The 958-nt window shown below is 42.8% G+C and overlaps 1 protein-coding gene across 1 annotated transcript; it reads right to left on the minus strand.

Moving 5' to 3' along the window:
• Window positions 1-16: 16 nt before the first annotated feature.
• LOC109509259 (citron Rho-interacting kinase-like) lies at window positions 17-914 on the minus strand (the record flags this gene model as incomplete). The annotated part of the gene is made up of 2 exons (XM_019859137.1): window positions 431-914; window positions 17-110 (listed from the first exon to the last, which is right to left on the minus strand). Coding segments are annotated over exons 1-2 (234 nt in total), but the record flags the coding sequence as incomplete, so codon positions are not given.
• Between the last annotated feature and the right edge of the window lie 44 nt (window positions 915-958).

The following is a 958-nucleotide window of genomic DNA, read 5'->3' on the forward strand; positions in this document are numbered from 1 at the left end:
GTTATAATCCACTCACCATTTTATTAGCTGTGAGCTTGGCAGCTGATCCAAAATCTGCCAGTTTAATGTGACCAGTCCGATCGATGACGACATTTTCGGGCTTGACATCTCTGTAAGTGGTTATGTTCAAAGAGATTGCTTTCAAAGGAGGTGGTGGTTGGCTAATATTTGTGACATGCGTAATAAGTAAATGCACTTTTTTTTTTCTTTTTGTCAATGAGGTGAATTTCTGTTTGATGAATGCGTAGCTTGGAGCTGTTCATGAAATGAGAAAGTGGCAAGAGACCAGATGAATTCGCTGTTTATTCTATCTCCAACAACACTCAAAAGGCTTTTGTCCTTTTCCTGTGTCATTTCTAGCCAGGAGATAACCATTCAACAACAACTGCAACTACAACCTTGACTCTGTAAGGTTACAAAGCAGCCTCACCTGTGGACATAGCCCAGCTGGTGGACAGTGTGAATGGCCTCCACCAGCTCAGCCAGATAGAACTGAGCCATGGACTCGTCAAACTGCTCCTCGTATCGGTTGAGCAGGGACAGGAGGTCGCCGCCTGGCAAGTATTCCATTGCCTAATAGACAGTTGTAGGCAGTCAGAAAACAAATACATACCGGCGAGATCGGTATTTGGGTCTGGTTTGGTTGTGACTAAAATACGCAGCTACCTCATGTTGAGGATACATCTCGAAATGCCCATAAGCGGGACTATATTTAGAAAAACAGGCAACAGTAGAACCATGTGTGAGATCAAAGCACGTTTCTGTTTAGGATTATAGGGTGGCTTTCATTTTAGATGATGTAACATCAGATGTGGTGGTAGATTATACGTGACATTGCAGTCAAACAACTGTTCTTCTAAAAGACAACTGAAATGGCACAAACGGGACCATCATTGCAGAGCGTGCCTGTCTGTATTCATAAGCATCAAACCAATACAAGGCGAGGGAAAAAAAAAAA

This window comes from Hippocampus comes, unplaced genomic scaffold, assembly GCF_001891065.2.
Source record: "Hippocampus comes isolate QL1 unplaced genomic scaffold, H_comes_QL1_v1.1 C16832428, whole genome shotgun sequence".
NCBI lineage: Eukaryota > Metazoa > Chordata > Actinopteri > Syngnathiformes > Syngnathidae > Hippocampus > Hippocampus comes.